At 39.6% G+C, this 23,556-nt stretch overlaps 1 protein-coding gene across 1 annotated transcript in view; it reads left to right on the forward strand.

Annotated features, from left to right (window-relative positions):
* LOC124614022 (serine/threonine-protein kinase Genghis Khan) overlaps positions 1–23,556 on the forward strand; it is a 349,615-nt gene that overhangs the window by 19,594 nt on the left and 306,465 nt on the right. Inside the window, exon 2 of the mRNA XM_047142836.1 lies at positions 2,906–3,116. Within this exon, the coding sequence (XP_046998792.1) occupies positions 3,056–3,116 (61 nt within the window). The 5' untranslated portion in view covers positions 2,906–3,055. The remainder of the gene's footprint in view (positions 1–2,905; positions 3,117–23,556) is intronic.

The raw sequence follows: 23,556 nt of genomic DNA on the forward strand, positions 1-23,556 counted from the left end.
AACTTGGTAGCCTCTGCTGAATGCCATCTCCAAGATGCCATCTGATGGGCCTCTGTGGAGGGTCTTTTCCATGGTTCCAGTTCTCTCCTACAAAAATCCAGGTTATGCATTTCTGCCATCGTACCACAGTCCATCCTGATCTAGAACTCTACTTAGGTACCCAGCGCTGGATGTTGTAGCACATTCCTGTTTCTTGGGCCTTCTTTTTGATAAAAAGCTTACTTGGCTGCCCCATATTTGTCATCTGGAGATTGTCTGCATGCAGAAGCGTAACACTCTCTGCTTCCCTGTCCATACTTCATGGAGTTGCATATTGTGCTACCCTTTTCAAGATTTACCAGGCTCTGGTTTCATCCCATCTGGACTATGTTTACCTTGTTTGTGGCTAGGTGGCTCCTTCAGCTTTGAAACTGCTAGACTCAGTCCACCAATGTGTGTGTGTGTGTGTGTGTGTGTGTGTGTGTGTGTCCACTGGTGCTGGGTTTTCTTCGCCAAGATCTCAATCTCCCCTCTATGGACTGTGCTCTCGGTGTTTTCTTGTGCACTTTCCCTTGGATGTTGCCTGGGCCATGGATTAGGACAAGTCTCTTCCAAGGTCCTAAAGCCTTCTTCACCCACATTACCTTTTGGCATCTGTTATGCCCATTTCTTCAAGAGTTCCAGGGAGCTACCATCACACCTACTCCTCTAAGACCATGGACTGGATATGATATGCTTTCACATCTACTCCCAGTATGGAATGCCATTCACTGTTGGGAACATGTAGCATGTGTTTATGGCAGAGTTGACAGCTGCTAGCAGAGCTCTCCATTTTATTAAATAGGTCTCCCTTGACCATGTTTTAATATGTACAGACTCGATGAGCAGTCTGCAGGCTACTGACCGATGCTATTCTTGCCACCCTTTCATCTCCACTGTTCATGACCTCCTTGCTGACCTTGGTTGTGCTGCCTGGTCAGTTGTCTTTCTCAGGCTTCCAAGTCATTTGGATATCCCAGTGAGTGAACTGACTGAACTTTTGACTAGGGGAGTGCTTAATCACATAACATTTGCTTTACCTCTGGATTTGCGGCCACACATGATATCTCTGTTCACACAGGAATGGAACGACGTCAGGTGGGCTACTGGCCCATCTTATAAACTCTGCACAATCGAGGAGACTGCTGTATCATGGTGCTCTTCCTTCCTCTTCTCCCGGAAGGAATCCACAGCCCAATGTTGTCTCCACATCAGCTATATCAGGTTATCCCATTGTTTTATTTTGTGTAAAGAACCACCCCAACATTGTGGTTGTGAAGCCTTACAGGCAGTGGCTCATACCTTGGTAGAATGCCCCTCCTCATGTCCCTCCATGCTGAGTATGGACTGCTGGATGTATTGCCTTTAATATTGGCAGATGATTCTCAGCTGATTGATCTGGTTCTGAATTTTCTTCGTGAAAGTGATTTTTATTGTCAGTTATAAGGTTTTGATCTACCTCCCTGGCAGGGCAGGGTGGATATGGATGGGGTACCTTCTGCTGTATTCAAAGTCTGGGAGTTCCACAATGCTTCCTCCGTGACCGTTTATTGTGTTCTAATCTCTTTTGGGTTTGATTTGACTTCTTTCTGCTTATCCAGTTTTTAATTGTAGGGTGTCACTCTGTTGAATAATGGATGCTCTTGACGGGTGGGACAGCTGTGGGTGGGATGTTCCTCATTATGTAGCTCTGCTGGGGGGACACCCACCTCCGGACTTTCCTTCAGCTTGCTTTTTACTGTTGGCAGTACAGAAGATGACCATATGTTTTTAGCGTTCTTGCTTTTACTGTTATGAATCTCCTGACTAAATCAGAAAATTTTCTTGGCGGACATGCCTACTTCTGGATGGACATCCTTGGATTGAGGGACTTATAACTGTTGTTTGGTTCTGTATCAGCTATTTAATGGATGCGAATGTTTGCACTGACTGTTTGACAATTGTGTAATCAAACAGCGGGTGGTCATACCAACTATTGATGCGCAGTTTTATTCTGCTCTTATTCCTCCCCACCCTCAACCCCTATTTCAGTGTGGTGAATACACTACTGCCCCAGTATGCATGACAGTCATCTCTCTCTAGTGTTGCATTCTTGTCTTCTTTTCTTGCGCAAAACTAGTGTTGCTTGCTTTAAATTTTGCAGGCCTTATAACATAACATTTTCTCTTCCTGGTTTTTATGATTTCTTTCTTGTGTGTAATGGGGAGAAGAGGGGGGGAGGCGATGCACACATATGCAGAAGATTTACATTGGGATATTACTGAAGTGGGGACAATGGTCATACAGTTGCTTTAGTTCCATTTCTGACTTAAAGATGGTTTATAAAATTACAAATAGACAGACTGGCTGGCAAAACTTGCCTTCAGGGGGCAAAATTCCATGCAGCAAATACTCACATTTAAAATTGAAAATACTATTTGTGGCATTTGGAGATATTAGTTCTGTTTAGGAAGGTTAGAAGTGGTAGCAGAACAGACAGATCGACAGGATGAGAGGGGCTCATATGATGATTGTTTCATCCTCACAGCTGGTGGGTACCTCTCACTCTGAAGTCTGAGTGACCTTCCCCAACCTGACCCACTTTCCTTTCAATGAGGAAGGAACTAATGGCTCGTAAAGATACATTTTGTGTGTCTCATTGGCAGTACTAGAATTTTTCCTCCTGGAGGTAAGTAATTGCCACTGTCTACTTGTAATTTGATAGTTTTCTCAAGTGACTTTTCCTTTCAGTAGAATTATTGATAATTTAATGCAATAGTTCCATCACAGTGGTTTGAATATTGGAGCATTAGTTTTACCTTGCATACACCAGTCTGAGCTGTCAGTTATTTCTCTTTGGCATTTTGTCATAGTAGCATTTCTCATTCTAATTTATTTTTGATCATAGGTGCTGCCATTGGTGATATTTTTATAGGCTGTAAAAGATACCATGGATCCCATTCACAGAAGTGATACCCTCCGAGATGGCAGTCTTAGAATTCTCCATAGTTTCATAACATGTGTTAATCCACAATCTGTGATGCTGTAATGCCTCCCAATGTCTGAGGCAGTGGCAAAATTGGAGACACGGCAGGACTCCGGGAACTTGTGTTCTCAAGGTAAGTGTACAAGATTTTTCCCCACACTGTGTGTGTGTGTGTGTGTGTGTGTGTGTGTGTGTGTGCGCGCGCGCGCGCCCGCCCGTGCGTATGCGTGCGTGCTTGTGTACACGTGTACATGTGTGTGCGTGCTTGTGCATGTGCCTGTGTGTGCACACTCATGCATGGGCATGTGCCCCAGTTTCCCAGTTTCATTCAGTCAGTCATCCCTTGTAATAAATTGCAGCTTGAGAAATTGTGCATAAAGAAAAATGGAGCTTTTATTCTGAACATAGTGAGCAAAATTGTCAAACTTTCATGTGTTAAATATCTATTGACATCAAAATTATATTATTTACTTCTTTCATTACCTAACTCAACTTCTTCTTCGAAGAGGCAGGATGAGAAGCAAAACATTACTGTTTGCAAATGACAGAAGGCTTTTAAAGCATTTGGTTCATGTTTATCCAGTCAGCAGCAAGCCTTAGGAGAACATGATAGATATTTAATTTTTTTAAACCACTGGGTAAGACATTTACACAACTCGAACAACACTAATTAACACATCACTCCACTCTATTTTGGCTAGATGCAGCAACAGTGGTTTAGTGTGCCAAAATTAGAAAACGTCTCTGTAGCAGATATTTTATTAAAAATGATGCATTTCACTCGGTTACTGCATCTTTAGATTATCTGTAATTAGTAATAACAATCTTGTTACATAACAGTTTATTTGTGAACCTAACACTGATCAGTCGTATAGCTAAGCTTAAGGCAGGAAGTAAACAGTGGAGACAACATTATCATATTCAAAAGTCATTGATGTAATGACATTTAAGCAAAGGCTGCATTCATCAAATACAAACATAGGAAAGCCTGAAATGGGAAGTAAAACCTCTAAGTTAACAGTATAAAATTACAACATTAATAATAATTTAAATCTCCCTGTGCGCAGGACTAGGAACCATACAGAAATTTGCCAAAACATGACAGTATGCAGTGCTAAGACATACTAGTTATCACACTCATGAATCACAGTGTTATGCAAATACTGCTGTAGACTTCATATATGCTGAAGCGAGAGGGCCGCACAGTAGATTGATTTGATAACAAAACTTAGTGAAAGCACAGAGTGGTGGTGCTGAGAGTATAAAGAGATTGAAATAAAATAAATGCTAAACAGAGCCATTTGAAATGATGGAATAGAATAAAATACTGTTATAAATTAGAAGAAGACAAACTAGTGGTGATGTAGAAAACCACGATTTCAGTGAACTGCCAGCTATTAAGATGGACCAAAATGTATGCCTAAATGAATAGGGAATCAGGAAGGGACGGGGGAGGTGGGGGGTGGGGCTGTGAGAGGGGAAAGGATAAGAAATGGTAAACGTATCGAGGGAATGGGGGAGGGGGATGGGAGGATAAAGTTACAAAAATACAAAGGCTTCAAAAATATTGGGGCAATGGGAAAACTGAACGTGAAGCCATGGTGACGGGAGGCAAAGGCAGAAAACATTAGGAGCAGATCAAACATTTGTGAAGAAGAAGAGAGCAAACTACCTATTTTGACAAAGCTGACATCATGGTATCATAGAAAATTTGGTTTTTAGTGACCAATTGATCATTAAGTCTTAAATTTTCCAACCGCTTGAGAAATTAGGTTACCTTGAATTGTTCCAAAACAGTTAATTTTTACCCTTTAGGTACTACACACAGGATCTGGAGAGACTCAAGTGTTGGTTCACAATGGCCACTAGCTGTAAGAAGTTTTGTGAAAAAAGATTATTCTTTACAGTGCCATTTTTAGTGAGAAGGTGCTCCTAAAACCGCAGCTAGATTACAGATGGCCGCTGTTTTGGAGGGAGAGTACTCCTACCACTGTGGTGAAGTGGGATATGAAGAGATTTGAGCATCAGTTCACAATGGCCACTAGCTCTAAGAAGTTTGGCTAAAGAGTTATTTTTGACAACACTGTTTTTAGTGAGAAGGTGCTCCCAAAACCATATTTTAACCTTCTAACAAAGCTAGCTCTTTTATGAACACACACACTTTGAATTACACTCATGAACAGTTAAATTATGGGTGGCCACTGTGTTGGAGGCAAAGTACTCCTGCCACCATGGTGAATGGAATAGATCAGCATGTCGTGATTAGGATGCCGTCAGACCTTGTACTGGCCATTGGCATGGAAGTTGAGTGGGTGATGGTTAAGACACACAATGTCAGTGCATTTGGTTGTGTCCATATAATGGGGGGCAAGACACATGGAACATCAAAGTTGTGCAGGCACTGGAACTTACAAATTATACCATGTCAGGGAAACTCACTACTGCCAGAACATTATAAAAAGGGTAGTTGCTACTACTCATATAGCGGAGATGCTGAATTGCAGATAGGCGCAACGAAAGGACTGTCACAAAATAAGCTTTCAGCCAAAAATTCCTTTGTCAAAAATAGATTTCTCTCTCTCTCTCTCTCTCTCTCTCTCTCTCTCTCTCTCTCTCTCTCTCTCTCTCTCTCTCTCTCTCTCACACACACACACACACACACACACACACACACACACCCGCGCGCGTGCGTGCCCCGTCACACACACATGACCACAGTCTCTGGCAGCTGAAGCCAGATTACGAGCAGCAGCAGCAGCAGCCAGCTGGAGCACCAGTGCATGATGGGAAAGGCAACTGGGTGGAAAGGAGGTGGCTGGGGCAGGGAGGGGGAGAGAGAGCAGAGTAGGGCTGGGGATGTTGAAGTCCTGCAGGGGAGCATGCAGATATGAGGTGTAGAGAGTGTAGGGCAGCTAGGTGCAATTGGGAGGTTAGATGGTGAGGGGGGTGGGACATGATGGGTACTGAGAAAGGAGAGAAGTAAAAAGAGTGGGTGCATTGGTGGAATAGAGTGGCTGTGTAATACTGGAATGGGAACAGGGAAGGAGCTAAATAGCTGAGGCCAATGACTAACGAAGATTGAGGCCAGGAGGGTTACGGGAATGTAAGATATATTGCAGGGATATCCTACATTCTCGTAATCCTCCTGGCCTCAACCGTCATTAGTCATTGTCCTCATCCATCTAGCCCCTTCCCTGTTCCCATACCAGCATTAAACAGCCCACTATTCCACCAATGCACCCATTCTTTTTACTTCTCTCCTTTTCCGGTACCCCCCGCCTCTATCCCCCCCGCCCTCTTGTCTAAACTCCTGACTGCACCTAGCTGCCCTAACCTCTCTACGCTGCCATGTGACACTTTGCAACTGAAAGTGTGTGGAATAATTGACACCATAATTATGAGAAGGCTTTTTAGAAGATGATGTAGCATTAACTGACCTGTAATTATGTCTTTGAAGCCTACTGATCTGTCTTCTGTTATCATCCTTCTGCTATTGATGGACTTGATGAGTATTTGTTAAATAAAGTACACATCACTGCAGCAATGGAGTTTCGATCTCTTCATATTTATTAACACCCAATGTGCTCTTTTTATGATAAGCTTTGAGACATACACGGGCCCCAGTATTTGGTACAGATCAGTGGGCTACCCCAGTTAACAAATAGTACCAAGTTCACCTGTCCCAGAGTAACATATAACTTTCCATACATCTGACATAGGAACAATCCTGTATGAATAGAGGACACGAAGTAACTGAACGATTCATGATGAACCATAGATTGTGTAAGAGTTCACAGCTAGGTCCTGGAGATTTATACATTCAGACTGTTGGGGACCGAAGGACGAAGACTTCGTGTGTAACACCTATTTAGAACTATACATCTTACAGGAATAACAAAATGGTAAAATACAAGCTTACTGCATGTTAGATAGTAATATTAAAAAAGAAAATTAAAAATTAAGTGATTTTCTTTAACTAATTGTTGTATATTAGAAAATAGCAAAATTATTAATACTATTTTATGGAAGAGCTGTCCATTGTGAAAGAGGGTTCCCAAAGCTAAAAGATTTGAGGAAGTGATGTTTACTAATTGCAATAATTATGAGAATAACAACAATGGAAATTCCAGGATTAAAATTACAAGACTAATTAGTTATTTTAGTGATAATATACATTTTTGGAAACAGAAAAATCAAGTCTACAGAACTTTGTACTGAATTTTGGAATTAATTACATTTTAGGACTGAAACATTCTATAACATGAAAATATTGAATACAAATAACTTTTGAAATGTAGAGTTTTTGGGAAAAGTAAAACATTTTTGAAAAGAGAAGAATGAGGGCTTTTAAATGAACTATAACAATCAAGAAACAAATGATGAATATTTTGCATTCACACGGTTTGCATGTATAGCAAATCAGAAATAATACTTTAAATAAAATGATTCCAAATGAAGTAACTGTACTATTGTTATCAGTAATTGGAAAATTACACAGTGGATAGTGAAAGTTTACGAAATGTTGCTTGAATAGGAAATTGGATATTTCATGCAATTATTGTATATGTTTTATTAACAAAACAGATTAGAAATTGCAAAATACTGGATTTCTTTTTCCAAAACTGTTTTACAGAGGAAGATTGCACTGTAGTTCCTCCTTTAAATAGTCACATGAATGACAAAAATGACAGATATCGAAATAAGTGACCATGGGGTAGAAAAGCAACTGAAATTGCTAAGCGAGGAAAGGACGCTGGACCTGACAGGGTACCAATTCGATTCTACTGCACAGAGTATGCGAAAAGACTTGCCCCTCTTCTAGTAGCAGTGTACCACAGGTCTCTAGAGGAGTGAAGTGTTCCTAATGATTGGGAAAAAAAGCGCATGCCATTCCTGTCTTCAAGGAGGGTTAGCAAACAGATGCACTGAACTGTAGGCTTACATCTCCGGCATCAGTCTGTTGTAGAATTTTGGATTATGTTTTACGCTCACATATTATAACATTTATGGAGACTGAAAATCACCTCTGGAGGAATCAACATAGGTTCCTAAAACAATGATCATGTGAAGCCTAGCTCACAGTATTTGTCCAGGAGCCCCAGGAATAAGTAGGTATAGGTGCCCAGGTTGATGCTGTGTTCCTTGACTTCCAGAAGGCATTCATTACAGTTCCGCACTGCCATCTAATGAACAAAATACAAGAATACAGAATATAGGGCCAACTGTGTGATTGGATTAAAGTGTTTCAAGCATACAGAACACAGAATGCCCTTCTGAAGGGAGAGTATTCTTCAGATGCTAAAGCAGTTTTGGACATGCCCTAAGATAGTGTTACAGGACCATTACTTTTCATAGTATATGTAAATGACCTAGTAGATCACGTTGGAATATCAATAGGATTTTTGCGGATGTTGCTGTTGTAGACAGAGAAGTTTCTGTGCAAGAGAATTGTTGAAAAATGCAGAAGACTTACAAAGGACTGACACTCAGTGCAAGGAGTGGAAGTGGACTCTCAATGTAAACAAAAGTAGTGTATTGTGTCATTCCATGCCAAAGGGACCAGTATTAAAAAGTGTCCCCACTTGACCATCTCCAAATCTAATGAAATTTTGTGTGAAGGGTCTATAAGGTGTTTGATGGTTATATATCAAATTTCAGTCCAGTATCTTCAGTGGTTGAATTTTAGGAGCTTTTAAAGAGAGGTTACTCACTTTCGCATCATGTACGAAGGTGCAAATGTGCCAAGTTTGCTAGGCTTTTTTAAAAGTTCTGGCAAACACTTGGTCGTTTGCTTTAATATACATAGACAACTTTTTGTGCTGAATGAATGACACCATGCCCACACCTAAATATAGATACAGTTCTCTAAAGTAGCTAAAAAATTCATCACGCTATTCTGAGAGCTAAGATTTAACCGACTACTGCTGGTTTTCAAATTAACCAATCACACAAAACTTCAGGGGATTATTCCTACCTATGATGTCTATATATGCTGAAATATATACAAAAATTAATACAGTTTGAACTTGTAAATCAAAATATGGGTAATTGTAGTGTAACTTAAAGGTATAAGATTTGCCTGTGGTTTAGGTAATGTAACTGTGCTAATAGTTTTTTGCGGTATAGAATATAAAATGCTTACAAAATGCTCTTAAGATTATAAAATCTAGATCATAATGGAATGCTATGATGCATTGTTGTTGTTGTTGTTGTTGTGGTCTTCAGTCCTGGGACTGGTTTGATGCAGCTCTCCATGCTACTCTATCCTGTGCAAGCTTTTTCATCTCTCAGTACCTACTGCAACCTACATCCTTCTGAATCTGCTTATTGTATTCATCTCTTGGTCTCCCTCTATGATTTTTACCCTCCACGCTGCCCTCCAATACTAAATTGGTGATCACTTGATGCCTCAGAACATGTCCTACCAACCGATCCCTTCTTCTGGTCAAGTTGTGCCACAAACTTCTCTTCTCCCCAATCCTATTCAATACTTCCTCATTAGTTATGTGATCTACCCATCTAATCTTCAGCATTCTTCTGTAGCACCACATTTCGAAAGCTTCTATTCTCTTCTTGTCCAAACTATTTATCGTCCATGTTTCACTTCCATACATGGCTACACTCCATACAAATACTTTCAGAAATGACTTCCTGACACTTAAATCTATATTCGATGTTAACAAATTTCTCTTCTTCAGAAACACTTTCCTTGCCATTGCCAGTCTACATTTTATATCCTTTCTACTTCGACCATCATCAGTTGTTTTGCTCCCCAAATAGCAAAACTCCTTTACTACTTTAAGTGTCTCATTTCCTAATCTAATCCCCTCAGCATCACCCGACTTAATTAGACTACATTCCATTATCCTTGTTTTGCTTTTGTTGATGTTCATCTTATATCCTCCTTTCAAGACACTGTCCATTCCATTCAACTGCTCTTCCAAGTCCTTTGCTGTCTCTGACAGAATTACAATGTCATCGGCGAACCTCAAAGTTTTTATTTCTTCTCCATGAATTTTAATACCTACTCTGAATTTTTCTTTTGTTTCCTTTACTGCTTGCTCAATATACAGATTGAACAACATCGGGGAGAGGCTACAACCCTGTCTTACTCCCTTCCCAACCACTGCTTCCCTTTCATGTCCCTCGACTCTTATAACTGCCATCTGGTTTCTGTGCAAATTGTAAATAGCCTTTCGCTCCCTGTATTTTACCCCTGCCACCTTTAGAATTTGAAAGAGAGTATTCCAGTCAACATTGTCAAAAGCTTTCTCTAAGTCTACAAATGCTAGAAACGTAGGTTTGCCTTTCCTTAATCTTTCTTCAAAGATAACTCGTAAGGTCAGTATTGCCTCACATGTTCCAGTGTTTCTACGGAATCCAAACTGATCTTCCCCGAGGTTGGCTTCTACTAGTTTTTCCATTCGGCTGTAAAGAATTCGTGTTAGTATTTTGCAGCTGTGACTTATTAAACTGATAGTTCGGTAATTTTCACATCTGTCAACACCTGCTTTCTTTGGGATTGGAATTATTATATTCTTCTTGAAGTCTGAGGGTATTTCGCCTGTTTCATACATCTTGCTCACCAGATGGTAGAGTTTTGTCAGGACTGGCTCTCCGAAGGCCGTCAGTAGTTCCAATGGAATGTTGTCTACTCCGGGGGCCTTGTTTCGACTCAGGTATTTCAGTGCTCTGTCAAACTCTTCACGCAGTATCATATCTCCCATTTCATCTTCATCTACATCCTCTTCCATTTCCATAATATTGTCCTCAAGTACATTGCCCTTGTATAGACCCTCTATATACTCCTTCCACCTTTCTGCTTTCCCTTCTTTGCTTAGAACTGGGTTTCCATCTGAGCTCTTGATATTCATACAAGTCGTTCTCTTATCTCCAAAGGTCTCTTTAATTTTCCTGTAGGCGGTATCTATCTTACCCCTAGTGAGATAGGCCTCTACATCCTTACATTTGTCCTCTAGCCATCCCTGCATAGCCATTTTGCACTTCCTGTCGATTTCATTTTTGAGACGTTTGTATACCTTTTTGCCTGCTTCATTTACTGCATTTTTATATTTTCTCCTTTCATCAATTAAATTCAATATTTCTTCTGTTACCCAAGGATTTCTACTAGCCCTCGTCTTTTTACCTACTTGATCCTCTGCTGCCTTCGCTACTTCATCCCTCAAAGCTACTCATTCTTCTTCTACTGTATTTCTTTCCCCCATTCCTGTCAGTTGTTCCCTTATGCTCTCCCTGAAACTCTGTACAACCTCTGGTTCTTTCAGTTTATCCAGGTCCCATCTCCTTAAATTCCCACCTTTTTGCAGTTTCTTCAGTTTTAATCTACAGGTCATAACCAATAGATTGTGGTCAGAGTCCACATCTGCACCTGGAAATGTCTTACAATTTAAAACCTGGTTCCTAAATCTCTGTCTTACCATTATATAATCTATCTGATACCTTTTAGTATCTCCAGGGTTCTTCCATGTATACAACCTTCTTTCATGATTCTTAAACCAAGTGTTAGCTATGATTATGTTGTGCTCTGTGCAAAATTCTACCAGACGGCTTCCTCTTTCATTTCTTTCCCCCAATCCATATTCACCTACTATGTTTCCTTCTCTCCCTTTTCCTACACTCAAATTCCAGTCACCCATGACTATTAAATTTTCGTCTCCCTTCACAATCTGAATAATTTCTTTTATTTCATCATACATTTCTTCAATTTCTTCGTCATCTGCAGAGCTAGTTGGCATATAAACTTGTACTACTGTAGTAGGTGTGGGCTTCGTATCTATCTTGGCCACAATAATGCGTTCACTATGCTGTTTGTAGTAGCTTACCCGCATTCCTATTTTCCTATTCATTATTAAACCTACTCCTGCATTACCCCTATTTGATTTTGTGCTTATAACTCTGTAGTCACCTGACCAGAAGTCTTGTTCCTCCTGCCACCGAACTTCACTAATTCCCACTATATCTAACTTCAACCTATCCATTTCCCTTTTTAAATTTTCTAACCTACCTACCCGATTAAGGGATCTGACATTCCATGCTCCGCTCCGTAGAACGCCAGTTTTCTTTCTCCTGATGATGCATTAGAATGTTTTAACCCTACAATGCATGGTGGTTCATGTATGCATTGTCACTCAGTTTTCATCAGCATTATAAAGCAGCAATAGAAGGCTCCACCCTCGCACAGTTATACATTACTGAATCACCAGTTTCATCTGTTGCTCTCGTTATTGGCAATTTTCCCAGTGACAGTCTTCTGTGAGGTGTTATCTTTGATATTGAGATTGTACAATCTTAGTGTTGAGAACTGAGTGTTGGAATAACCAATAATCATTGTTGTATAGTAGAAGGTAAGCACTAAAATAGCATATTTTGATAACCTAATTTGCATATTTTATGTACAAACAAGACTGAATCAGTTACAAGTAAATTACAACTACTGTGAGATTTTAAGTGAATGTTTCATATGCATCATCATGTATAACAGCATCTTACAACCAGAATATTCATGAGCTTTCAAAATTGATTTTTATAGGTTAATAAACTATTCTATAAAATGAACCAAGAGACTCTTGAACCTTGCTACTTTGGTGGATCAGATGGAGCTGATTGTCATAAGTAATCACCATTCTATTATGCAAAAGTCAACTACAACCACTTAACAAAATGTCACCAAAGGACAAGGAGCTACTGTGATGTAGGTCTGGGTTGATTTTGCTGAAGATGCTCAAATTTGTTCACACCATAATGCCTTTTTGATGACAAAATTTCAGTTCCTGCTGAAGACATGCTGTGGCCCATTTGGTAAAGAAAAACACGTAACCAAGGAGGCTTTAACACCAGTAACCATTGCAATGTCTGGTAGGTTGAAGTTACTGATTAATGAAGCTTTTAAAACAGGTCAGAAAATTTGTGCCAGATATAGGCATGAAGTGGCCCAAAAAGAATTGCCCCATCAGGATAAGCAAGAATCACCATATCCTGAAGACATGGCTATTGTTGATGCTTGCTTTACTGCCACCATTAAAGCTTCAATGGATCAGCAAAAGGGATCATTGGGATCTGAAAGCCCAAGGCAGGATTACTAAGGGAATTGCTGCTGGTGTGAGCCAAGTAGATATTGCTCAAACACAAACAGAAGAGTGCCAAAAATATAAAAAAAATTGACATCTCAATTAAAGAACTTAAAATTAAGCTTCACACTTCAAGCAAATGCAGAAAGTTCAAATTTTGACTGTGGCCCCAAATAGCTGGACTATTGAAAAATAACCGAGCGAGGTGGCGCAGTGGTTAGACACTGGACTCGCATTCGGGAGGATGACGGTTCAATCCCGCGTCCGGCCATCCTGATTTAGGTTTTCCGTGATTTCCCTAAATCGCTCCAGGGAAATGCCGGGATGGTTCCTTTCAAAGGGCACGGCTGACTTCCTTCCCCGTCCTTCCCTAATCCGATGAGACCGATGACCTCGCTGTTTGGTCTCCTTCCCCAAAACCAACCAACCAACCAACTATTGAAAAAACAGCTAAAGAATTTGCTGTTTCAACTACAATGGTGAAGAAGGCTAGGAAACTAAAGATGAAAGATGGGATTTTGGCAACACCTGAAAACTGAAAAGGGATAAAGCTCAGTGATGAAGTAAACAAAATGTCCTCACTTTTTTGAAGATTTTTCTCATTTATGCCCAGGCACAAAGGATTGTGTTCCAGTAAGAATAAATGGGGAAAAGATTCACAAACAGAAACACCTGCTCCTCTTTAACCTGAAAGAAATGTTCATTGCTTATTGCAAATAATATGGAAATGAAATGAGCTTGTCAAAATTGTTTGGGCTCAGGTCAAAATGGTGTACTACAATTGGTGCGTGTGGATCACATTAAGTGTGTGTATGTGCAAGTCATCAAAATGCCAAATTAATGGTGGTTTCAACAACATCCATCCAAAATGATTAGATGGACTTGATGAAAAAAACTGTATGCAGTTTGGAATAAAACGATTGTATACTGCAACACTGTGAGCAGTGTCCAGAAAAAATGCAGCCAGAGGCTTTTCTTGAAGATACATTTAAAGACTATGACCACTGATGAAACAGTGAAATAAAAACAATTGATCCATACTGATAGAAACACATTGGAGAATTGTCAGAGAACTGTTGAAGATTTCATGCATTTCGTAAATTACTAGTGTAAGAAGCCGTCCCTTTGTTTATACCTTAAGCAGCTAAAAGAAAATCTTGCAGAGAATGAATTAATTATATTGATGGATTTTGCTGAGAATTATTCATTTGTTGTTCAAGGTGCTGTGCAAGGATTTTATTGGGAGAATAGTCAGGCCATATTACGTATATTTGCTGTCTATTTTGGTGGCAGAGAATGTCAAAAACATTAGCATTTGTGTGATCAGTGACGGTCTCTGGCAGAATACCATTGCTGTCCATGCCTGTCAAATAAATTTAATAGCACATTTTAAAGACAAAGATTGAAGACATTAAGAACATTTTTTACTTTGGTCATGGTTCAGCTGCTCAGTATAAGAATCTCAAAAATTTCAACAATGTATGTCTGCACGAAAGTAATTTTAGCATCACTTGCTGAATGGAATTTTTTTTTGAACAAACCGCAATAAATTGCCTTGTGATGGCATTGGGGAAAAGCAAAAAGACTAATAGCCCATGCTAGTCTGCAGAGACCCCTAGATAACCAGATATTTACTCCATACGATTTGTCATAATTCTGTGATGATAGAATTCCAGGCATTAAGTTTTTTAAGTACCAAAAGAAGAAACTGAAAACATTCAGCCTTATCAAGACATAAGGTTTGCCAGCAGACATACAATTTCTGGATTAAGAGAAAAATCATCAGTTTAAGCCAATAAATTGTAATCAGCTCATAGTAAACAAGAGTTTCCAGTGATGCTATAACATTCACAGTTAATGCCTTCGAAGCACATGAAGAAATTCCAGCAATCACAATTGCAAGTTTATAACCAGGACAATATGTCACGTGGGAGTATGACAATTTTTGGTGGGTTTCACATGAACAAGATGTCCTCATTAGCTTTATGCACCTACATGGTTCTGCTCGTTCCTTCTACTGGCCAACTGCTAAAGACACCTGCTGGATTCCTGAGCAACATATTTTCATGACTTCAGAAGTACTATCAACATCATCACCATTATCATCAGGAATACACTAAGTTATCCACAATCTGTTCTGACTTTTTATATTTTTGTTTTCCAAATTTGCTGTGTTGCGTATTGTACTTGTTTTTATGGTATGTGTTAAGTTAATGTTTGAAACTGATTTGTATACTTGAATAAAATAAATTAATTTGGAACTTAACGAGGAAAATATTTCACTTTTCAATCTTCTGGAAGTGCTAAAATAATAACTTTTGAAATGTATTCTTACCCATCAAAATGCGAGATCCAGAAATTAAACATATAGCTTTGGAAGCTTAAAGTGTGCTCTTTTCAGCTATGGCAAGAAAAAAGGATTGAACAAGACACAATTGCTCCCCAAAAATACCCTAAAATTTGCACACAGAAAATTTAGGCTAACTTTTCAGATGCATATCTTTTCATTTAGGCATCCATTGTTAATTAAATTTTGATCCATGTATAGATATCATAGATAGAATAACCCTCTAAAGTTTTGGTGTGGTTGGTTCATATGAAAAGTAGCAGTGGTTGGTCAAACCTTGGCTCTCAGAATATCACAATGAATTTTGTAACCACTTTAGAGGCTTGTATCTATATTGAGGTATGGCTAAAACCCTAATTTTTGCCATGGTGTGATTCAGCATAAAAAGTTCTCTATGTGTATTAAATCAAACAACAAAATCTTTGCTAGAACTTTTAAAAAAGCCTAGCAAACTTGGCACATTTTCATTTTTGTATGTGATGCAAAGGTGAGTAGACTCTCTTAACAAGCCCTTAAAAATTCAACCACTGAAGGTACTGAAGTGAAATAAGATGTGTAACCATCAAAGACCATGCCCTTTGTTGTATAATTACGTAGTTGCAGGACAATCACTGGAAGCATTTATTTCCATAAAATGTCTATGAGTATGTGTATGAAGTGATTTAAAATGGAACAAAGACACACAACTAATTGTAGATAAGGCAGATGTCAGACTGAGATTCTTCAGAAGGATCCTCAGAAGCCGGCCGGAGTGGCCGAGCGGTTCTAGGCGCTACAGTCTGGAATCGCGCAACAGCTACGGTTGCAGGTTCGAATCCTGCCTCGGGCATGGATGTGTGTGATGTCCTTCGGTTAGTTAGGTTTAAGTAGTTCTAAGTTCTAGGGGACTGATGACCAGAGCAATTAAGTCCCACAGTTCTCAGAGCCAATCCTCAGAAAATGTAGGCCACCCAGGAAGGAGGTAGCTTACAAAGCTTTCATTCCACCAGTACTTGAGTATGGGATCAATATTAGATAATATTGTTAGAGGAAATGGAGAAGATCCAAAGATGAGCAGTGTGTTTTGTTACAGATTCATTTCGTAAGCACGAAAGTGTCACAGAGATACTCGGCCAAGTCCTGTGGCAGACATTTCAAGTGAGGCATTCTGCATTGCAGTGTGGTCTGTTGTTAAAGTTCCGGGAGTGTATGTTCCTAGAGGAGTCCAGCAGTCTATTGCTTTCTCCTACATATATCTCACAAAAAAAGACCATAAAGATAAAATTAGACAGATTCGAGCTCACATGGAGAAGTAGATTTAGAAGTAAAATAAACAATGGAAAATCAAGGTTGAAATAATGATAATATTATGAAAAGGGTAGATTGCTGCTCACCATGTAGCATAGATGTTGAGTCGCAGACAGGCACAACAGAAATACTGCTAAATGAGTAATCTTTTGGCCAGAACTTGTACTTGTTTTTTTCTTCATTCTCATCTTTTTATAATTTGGAATCTTTGTCAGTGTGACTTCAATTATTTTTATTGTTGTCTTATGTTACAAGATGTACAGTTTTTTGATGATAATCAGCATACAAACATACAAGCCAAGAATTTTTCTTCCACCATAATAATGCAGATAAATATTTAAATGAAAGAATATTTTATAAATAAAGCAAAATTCAACCATGCTACGTAATACCGTATTGGACTGATAAGTATTATAAATTTCTATGAAAGAATGTAACACCTTTGCTGCATCTTCAAGGTTGGTAAACCTATTTATTCCAGGGATTTTATAAAGAATTTCAACACTGCACCATACATTTTGTTATTGATAACTGCCTGAGCTGGTCAGACTTTCGTGCTGTTGTTAAACATTTTCATTTGAAGTGTAGGACTACAGCACAAATCAAAACATATTTGGATGAAGTTCAGGCAGACACTGCACCGTCATTGAAGATCATTTACTTTTAGAGTAATGAATTTAAATGTGCTTGGACAAACACAGAAGATGAAGCACACAATGGTCAGTTAGTTACGTCACCACAGAGGGAACCATTGACAAAATTTGTCATATGATAATGTACGACCAGACTCATCTCAGCTGACTGATTGTCTAATATCATGCACTGAGAATTGACAATTTGGAAGGCATGTGTAAAGTGGGTGCTGCAAGTGCTCACAGTTTTCCAAAACACATTTGGCCCAACATTTCAGCACCATGTCTGGTAATATTTAATCACAACATGCAAGACTTTTTGCGTTGATCTCTGCTGTTGATGAAATTTGTGACTGATGGTGAAACCTAGATCCATCATTACATATCAAAGTCAAAATGGCAGTTGAAACAATGGACAAAGTCTGGTGAAAGTGTACGGAAGAAGGCAAAGAACAATTTTTCAGCTGGTAAGGTGATGGCCACAGTAATTCTCATAGCTTACTTAGAAAAAGCCAGAACTCTAGCTGGACTGTACTATGCTTCACTGTTGGATAGTATGAATTGCGTTGGCTGAAAAAAGACCAAGGTTGGCATGCAAAAAAGTGCTTTTTCACCAGGATAATGCATTATCCCACACATTGGGGATAACAATTGTGAAAATGTAGAAATTGAGCTTTGAATTCATTCCTCGTCCACTGTTTTCACCAGACTTAGCTCCAACTGGCTTCTTCCAGTTCCCTAGTTTGAAACTTTGGCTTGCTGGGAAGAAATTTTCATCAAATGAGGAAGTGATATTTGAGTCAAATAGTATTTTGCAGAGTTTGACAGAACCTATTTGTCTGATTGTATGAAAAAGATGGAGATTGCTGGACCAAGAGTATATCCCTCAAAGGAGACTGTTGAGAGGTAAGGTGACTTATGTACGAAACAATTTTTTTTTCCTGCTATTTTTTTGACACACATATCAAACCATGCTCATATTGAGGCAAGGCAGAAAAGAAAAACACATCAAGGAAGGGAAGGCAGCCATTCTTCTCCACCTCGATTGTGAAATGAATATTTGGATGGATTAAATTCAGGTATTCTAAAAAGTTGTTCAAATTCTCACAGTCTACATATCTGAAAAAATATGCAGGTTTCAAAGCTGCTGACTCTGAGGCACATTCCTCAAAGTCTTCCATAAACTAATCTACAGTAATAGGTGACAGTGGGCTCTCCATCACAGCTTCATCTGTCTGCTCATAGTTGAAATAGGTTTGTTAGTTAAACACCTAATCAGCGCAGCGGTGCTCCATCAGGATGTGGGCACAACCATGATGAGTCAGCTGCTCTCAACCAACATCCATCACAAACAATAACTGTCCTTCGTGGCCCACCATGAGACCCAGCTGCAGTCCTTCAGTAAGTACATTGCGGAAGGAAATTGTGGCGGGTTACGGTAGTCCATGGCATGTGACTTGGGGTGCAATGAATGCAGGAGACTCTGTTGCTGGCACCCAAGCAAACTTTTTGCCAGACTGTAACTGTTGACTGGCATTGCCTGGTACATAGGCAGAAAACTTGACAATGCATTATCGAGGCAGATACAGACACGGACTACTTCATCTTGATCTTGAATGTACACACAAAGCACTCCACCTCTGAGTTAGAAGCCAGGTGAAATGGGGTGGTAGTCAGATGCTGATTACCATTGCAGAGCCGACTGCTGCAACCAATGAGAAATCCTGTCTAGCAGCTTGGAATGAGGGCCAAATAAGGAAAGCAATGGCTTGTGGTCAATGATGAGGAGAATCCTCGCCCTATATGGGAAGGCTTGGAACTTTTTAACCCCAGAAATAATACTTAACACCTCCTTGACTTTATATTTAAAATAACTGCAAAGCACACAGTGCCATCAGGCTTCTGAATCACTACCAAAGGGGTGGCCTGCGAACTCCTCAAAGTAGGAGAAATGACACTGTTATCATGCCAATGCTGTAACTTGGCATGTACCTTGCCACACATTGTGAAGGGATGTGGTTGGGGTAACAAAATTTTGGTATCACCAGTGGCTTCATAGGAAAGCTTCACGGGCTCAGTGGAGGACTTCAAATTTTGGACAACTTCGTATAAATAAACTCACCACGTGAATTGAACTGCAGGAACCAAACTACATAAATACGTGCATGACAATACACTCAGTACACGGCTGGTGAGAGCAGCTAATGACTTGAGTAGATGACACCTCTCAGTACTAGTCCAAGGCTAGGTCTGTAGTGAGTTAACTCCGCCTCCATTGGGACATCGGCTGGGGGGCGGGTGGGGGGGATACTAAAGAATCAGACAGAGAAACAAGAATGAAGAGAGAGACCAAATCAAAACTTACTAGAATATCAGAGTCATTCAAACGCATTCCATCTAATTGCCGCAAGAAATCCGCAGAGTTCTTAGTATGATGCTCACACTGACCAACCAGTGGGCTCAACAGACTGGCAATGTGTTTTTCTACATGGTATATCAGAGCACCAGTGTTACTCACAATCGGATGAGGAGGAACCTCTTCTTTGTGGATCTTCAGAAAGCCACATAACTAATGGGAACAGCACAATAAGTATTAAGGTCCTTGACAGTCTCCTCTGAGAAGGAACTTTCCTTCACGTCCCTGTTAGTCATTCTTTCAACACTTTTTGTGGGGTCAGCACCAATCCTACAATACACTAAATCAGATATAAAACATTACATCTTTTGAACATTCACTTGTTTGTCCAGAACTGCTATAGCATTGTACTTGTCCGTGGATCAAATACCATTATCCGGATCAACTGTAAGTCCACTTACAGTTATTGGGATAGTGTTATTAAGCAAGCAGTTGAAATTAAATTAGCAAGTAACCCTGTAAATAGAGATGGAGGTTTTTGCTTAAATTCTACATGGAATCCCGCTCTTCCCATTGTCTAAAAACAGAGGGATAGAGTTAATGCCACCTCACCCATTGTTTAGTCATTTTCACTATCGATAACTTCTGGCATTGTCCATCTTTGGTTGTGTGGTGGCACTAGTATTTACAGTGTGTGTGTGTGTGTGGGGGGGGGGGGGGGGGGGGGGGGGGAGAGCGGAGCATGAGAGTGAGAGAGAGAGTGTGAGAGAGAGAGAGAGAGAGAGAGAGAGAGAGAGAGAGAGAGAGAGAGGAAGGCCCCTATGGTGCAACTTGTTCAGAGGATGGGCAATGGAACCAGCCTGAGGAATAAACCGAGCCTAATAGTTAATTTTGCCAAGGAACCCTTGGAGCTCCTTTGCTCATTTGGGAACTGGCATATTTTTGTTGCCACAGCATAGTCCTGTGTGGGCTGTAATCCTTTTTATGTATGATGTGTTAAAGGTAAGTGACAGAAGGTTGAAAAACTAAATATTTAGGAAAATTACGCTTGAGACCCTTTTCAGACAAAACCCTAAAAATCCAATGAAATCTCTCTAAATGTTCCTTGTTTGTGTGACCCGTAACTGGGATGTTGTCAAGATAGTTGATGGATCTGGGAATATCTGGCAACTATTTTTCTAAAACTTTTTGTAAATAGCAGGTGTGGTTGCGATCCTAAATGGCAACTATGTTGGGAAAACCCAAAAGGTGTATTTATACCAAGATTTGCATCAATTCCTTGCCTGACAGAAGTTGGAAAAAAGCCTCTACTAGAGCTGTTTTTTAAAAAAGACCACCAGCTAATTTGGTAAAGTGTTTGAGAGACAGAGACAATGAGGAAAAATCCTTTTTGCTTGGCCACTGAAAGTCAGTTTAAATTCACCACGCAGGTTTGTGTATTACCACCAAAGGAGAGGTACATTGACTATAATAATAATAATAATAATAATAATAATAATAGAAATAGATTAAAGTGCTTGCTGATGTTCCAAACTGGCTAATTCCAATTGTACTCCAACCCAAAGGGCCAGTGGACTCCAGTGAGTTTAAAAAAGTATGGCACTGCCAAAATTTTTTAACCATGTTTGTCTGAAAATTATTGGCTGTATCTAGAGCAGGCTCAAATAACAGCACAAGTTGTGAACATAAACTGTCAGTTTCTTTACACGACATTAGAGGTTGAATAGTATTATGTGTGTGCTGAATAGAAAGCAGAATAGACATCAAAGTCCAAAAATATTTTTCACAGATGGGTCAGTGACCACAAAAAAGGTAGTGTTATGGCTATTTATTTATATTTCACAGGGCTCTTTGTATGGACTGATAGTGAAATTTCATGATGTCTGTAAGCCCATAATTTGAAATACACACTGTCCAGAGGCAGAGTGCAAGGACAAAAGTAAACTGATTGATTGAGCACAGAAACACACACACCTGTATCAAATATGAATGTAATAGGTAATTCCTGAATTATTCCTCTAACATTATTTTTCATAGACACACTGTATTATCACTTCCTTTAATCTTGCTGATCTGGTTCATAGAAACATGCAGCTGAGTGCCTGTAGGACTCTGACATACTTCCACTATAAAAAACACTCTTGGCACTAAGCTTCATAACAAGGATAGTCGAGGGGGAAAAGTAAAACAGTCAGACAACTAGGCAATAGCTGAAAATCTTTCATCCAACACCTCAGAATGGAAGCAACTGGATGTAACCCGACTTATGATGGTGAAAGCCAATGGCATCACAGTTCACCGAAGAAATAGTGAATAGTGGTAACTGGTTGGCACTATGCTCAGAATCCCAAGTAGACCCAGCCATAACAAGAATAGTCCAAAGAATAGCCAGTATCGTGCAGAGTCGTCATCAATACTTTAGTTGGCTGCATGGACACTCGGCCTCAGATTGAAAATTTGACCTCTCAGCCAGAGATACTTGGTGTTTACTGCTCACAGCATTGCTGCCGAAAGTAGCTGTTGTGGGATGTACCGATAGTTTGGAATTGTTCATTGATAGATCTGGCACTTATATTTGAGTTTTGGGCTTATGTGACTTTTTACATATGATACAAAATAAACACATTAATTGTGTCATTCCCAGCCTGCTACAAGACATTTTTATTGACATCACTTTAGCAGACAGTGACAGACTTAGAGCTTCTTGATTTTGAGTTCGGTCTTCTACAGAGATGCACACAGAGGCTGTGTGTGTGTGTGTGTGTGTGTGTGTGTGTGTGTGTGTGTGTGTGTGTTCTACAGAGATGCACACAGAGGCTGTGTGTGTGTGTGTGTGTGTGTGTGTGTGTGTGTGTGTGTTCTACAGAGATGCACACAGAGGCTGTGTGTGTGTGTGTGTGTGTATGTGTGTGTGTGTGTGTGTGTGTGTGTGTTTTTTAGGAGCTCTATGCAGAGGCTGTGAGTGAGATTAGACTCGCTTTTAAACTAATTTTAATACATGCCAGGCTGTCTGCATCACCAAATTAAGCATCTGAATGAGGACACTTTTGTTGGAATGAAAATGTATGTAATAATAGGTATACCATTATAAATAATCATTTGTTATGTGCACAGGCAAATTACACTGAAAGTTTTTTTTAGTAGTAGTAGTAGTAGAAGACTCTAATCTCTCCAATCTCTCTTTTATGACAAGCAAACAGTAATATTCCAAATAATTGTGGCTAGCACTTTTATTGAGATCACAAAGATCTGAGACCTATAAGTATTTTTAACAGCAGTGTGAAGAGCTTAATAAATTTGTACATCATGTTATGCATTCTTTTACCTTGAATACTACATGAGACTTTTAGAAAGAGATAATTAGTTGTGGCTGGACCCCAATCTTCTCTAGCATGAGCTTCTCCTTGGCATATTACTAACAAAAATGCTTCTTATCACCATTTGAAGCTGATGTGGTATGCTGTTTGTTAGGTCTCCAAGAATGTGTTAGCAGAATAGCAGGTGATACTTGATGAATCAATCTTTTACCAGCTAGCTCCATAAACACTTCGTCAGGAAGGCAAAGGCAGAAAGTGTCTGTGTCTGACGGATGTTCTCTGGAACAGCTCATTATTTTTATGTATTTGTTGGACATGCCCTACAGCAGTGTAATACTACTTGTTTGAAACAACCAATGTAATATGTAATTGATTTTCATTCTGGGAAAATATCTCAGTCACCATTGCTACAAGAACACTACTATGATCAATATCGTGCCTTTGATGTATTGTTGAAAGTAACAGTGACAGATCCATCAGTGCTTAACAGACACAAAATGTATGGTACCCAGAGGTTCACAAGTTAGGGCAATCTGCTGTCTACCA

Source organism: Schistocerca americana, chromosome 4, assembly GCF_021461395.2.
Source record: "Schistocerca americana isolate TAMUIC-IGC-003095 chromosome 4, iqSchAmer2.1, whole genome shotgun sequence".
In the NCBI taxonomy this organism is placed as follows: domain Eukaryota; kingdom Metazoa; phylum Arthropoda; class Insecta; order Orthoptera; family Acrididae; genus Schistocerca; species Schistocerca americana.